The sequence below is a fragment of the Anarrhichthys ocellatus genome, unplaced genomic scaffold, assembly GCF_004355925.1.
Source record: "Anarrhichthys ocellatus isolate YVR2014 unplaced genomic scaffold, GSC_Weel_1.0 scaffold6392, whole genome shotgun sequence".
In the NCBI taxonomy this organism is placed as follows: Eukaryota; Metazoa; Chordata; class Actinopteri; order Perciformes; family Anarhichadidae; genus Anarrhichthys; species Anarrhichthys ocellatus.
In genome coordinates, this window is record NW_022286366.1 from 1 (window position 1) to 2914 (window position 2914).

The 2914-nt window shown below is 42.5% G+C and overlaps 1 protein-coding gene across 1 annotated transcript; it reads left to right on the top strand.

The window, feature by feature from the left end:
* Positions 1–853: 853 nt before the first annotated feature.
* LOC116380199 (estrogen-related receptor gamma-like) lies at positions 854–2786 on the top strand (the record flags this gene model as incomplete). Its single annotated transcript, XM_031842144.1, has 5 exons — positions 854–1130; positions 1511–1664; positions 1864–1980; positions 2428–2586; positions 2619–2786. Coding segments are annotated over 5 exons (875 nt in total), but the record flags the coding sequence as incomplete, so codon positions are not given.
* Positions 2787–2914: the final 128 nt, after the last annotated feature.

The following is a 2914-nucleotide window of genomic DNA, read 5'->3' on the forward strand; positions in this document are numbered from 1 at the left end:
AAACGTATAAACGTACAAACATATAAACGTATAAACATATAAACGTACAAACATACAAACATACAAACATACAAACGTACAAACGTATAAACGTATAAACGTACAAACATATAAACGTATAAACATATAAACATATATATAACATATATAATTTTTCACGTTTTAAATCCTGTAACTTGCTTCTAGTTTTCTCTTTAACTGCCAACAAAGACGTCATTTAAATCAAATCATGATTTTTCTCTGAACATAACAAACCTCAACATCACAGAACAAACTAAATATTATTCTGCATCATGAGTACTTTTACTGTTGATACTTTATAAGTAGTTTTCAGTATATTTTGATGCTGATACAAAACTTTGAATGCAGGAGTTTTACTTGAAACGGAGTGTTTCTACGCTGTGTATTTGTACTTTTAATTGAATAAGAGTTCTTCTTCCACCTTTTGAAAACAGATTTATTATGAACACAGACAGATGATGTCGTCCTGCTGACAGAGACATCAGATGATAAATCACATCTATGTGGCTACAAAAGAGGATGCTAAAAATATTGCTCCACAACGCTCCTAGTGGTCAGAACCTCTGCAGGGTTCCTTTAACTTAAAGGCCAAATACCTTCCCAAATAAGTCCAGGATCAAGGTCTAACTGAGTCCTTTATTTATTAGATTTAGACGTGGAAACCGTCCCCTCAGCTTTATGAGCATTAAACCACCTGTGACTCAAAACATCTTTGATTTAATTGTGTCACAACATGAAGATACAATCAATCTCTCTTTGATTTCATGTCTCCATCCCTGCTGCTGATTGGTGAACTCCTGCTGTTTAATCTTACACTCTTGTTCCTCCTCAGCCTCTTGGACTCCTCCTCCTCTTCCTCCTCCTCCCCCGCTGATGAAGCTCAGTCTCCGGCCTCCTTCCCCCTGGACTCCTCTCTCAGCCCCTCTCACCGGGCCTTCCTCCTCCCCAGGCCGGCTTCCTCCTCCTCCTCCTCCTCCTACAGCCCCCTCTGTGGAGCTCCAGAGCCCGACTCTCCGACCAGATCTACTTCCAGCGGCGGAAGCAGCGGGGGCGGTACCGCGGTGTCGGATGCCTCCATGTGTTTTTCCTCAGATTCGTTTTCAGCACAGGTGAATAAAGTTGAAAGTAGAAATGTGTATTCATCCACCGCTGAAAATAGTCCCCAACAAAAAGTCACTGTTTCCTCCAGTTTGTTTGATAAAAACCACATGAATTACTGATAAAAAAAACTTCATACAGTGTTTTTTAAGAGTAACTTCTTGAGCTCTGAGACAAATTTATTTTATTTATTTATTTATTCATTCATTCATTCATTATTTTATTTTATTTTATTTTATTTTTAACGATTGTCTCACTGAGTTATCTGTTATTGTTATTATTTCCTTTCTTTTGCTGTTTTGTCTGTCAGAGCACTTTGTAAACTCTGTTTTTAAAGAATAAATAAAGTTATTATTGTTATTATTATTATTATTGTGCCTCCTCTCTACAGGTGGACTCCATCCTGAGGGGGGACTACTTCACCCCCATGGGGGCCGTGGGGCCCAAGAGGCTCTGCCAGGTGTGCGGTGACTTTGCCTCAGGGTATCACTACGGCGTGGCGTCCTGCGAGGCCTGCAAGGCGTTCTTCAAGAGGACCATACAAGGTGATGATCAATAAGAGGAATTAACAGGCGGAGCTGATCAATACGACAGCAGCCGCTGTATTGATCAGTGTGTGAAGCTGTGAGCTCACACATCAGCTGCTGGGTTCACACCAGAGGAACAGAGGAACAGAGTAGTTCTACTCCAGGCTCATTGAGAGAGGGTGTGATGTCATCGACCTTCCTGTTTGTGGTTACCTAGGGGACATCGAGTACAGCTGTCCGCTGGTGAGCGAGTGTGAGATCATCAAGCGGAGGAGGAAAGCCTGTCAGGCCTGTCGCTTCCACAAATGTCTCCAGGCCGGGATGATGAGGGAGGGTACGTCACGTCCATCTGTCTGTCTGTCTGTCAGGGAGGCTTCCCATGAGCCTTTGCAGTGTTGTTGAGCCTCGTTTGTTGTCAGAAAGTTACAGAGATCAGTTTAAAGACCACAAAGAGACACTAAACGACCACAAAGAGACACAAAGAGACACTAAATGACCACAAAGAGATCACAGAGACACAAAACAACTGCAAAGAGACACAAAGAGACCCCAAAGAGACCCCAAAGAGACCACAAAGAGACACAAAACAACCACAAAGAGACAAAAAACAACCACAAAAAGACATTAAAACAACTACAAAGAGATGAAAAATGACCACAAAGAGACTTAAAATTGCTACAAAGAGACTCTATTTGTAGTCTATAAAAGTCACAGTTGACTTTACTACTCCATAGTTGTAGTATTCGTGTCTCATTCAGTATTGTGTGTCTCTGTGTTGCAGGAGTCCGTATGGACCGAGTGAGAGGAGGCCGACAGAAGTACAAGAGGCGTGTGGAGACAGGACTGTGTTTTTACAGTAAAGCTCCGTACAGTCACCCAGTGAGCAGCAGTGAGTTCACTCATCGAGCTCCAACGTTAACTTCACTTATCAGTTCAACTCAACGGTGATGTTTTATCAACTGTCGCCTGTCTTTTTAGGAAACAAGGTGGTTTCTCATTTGCTGCTGACAGAGCCCGCCCCACTGGCTGCCAATCAGGACGATTCGACCAATGAGGGCAGCCTGCAGAACCTCATGACCCTCTGTGACCTCCTGAACCAGGAGCTGCTGGTTCTGATTGGCTGGGCCAAACAGATCCCAGGTACCCTGAAGGCCTCTTGGAGACTTTTAATGCTGCACTACACCATCAGTACAGATCTTTACCACATCTGTACTTTGTAGTTTTAAGATTCTTCCTTTTAACTACGATATCTTTTAATAAAAGGATAA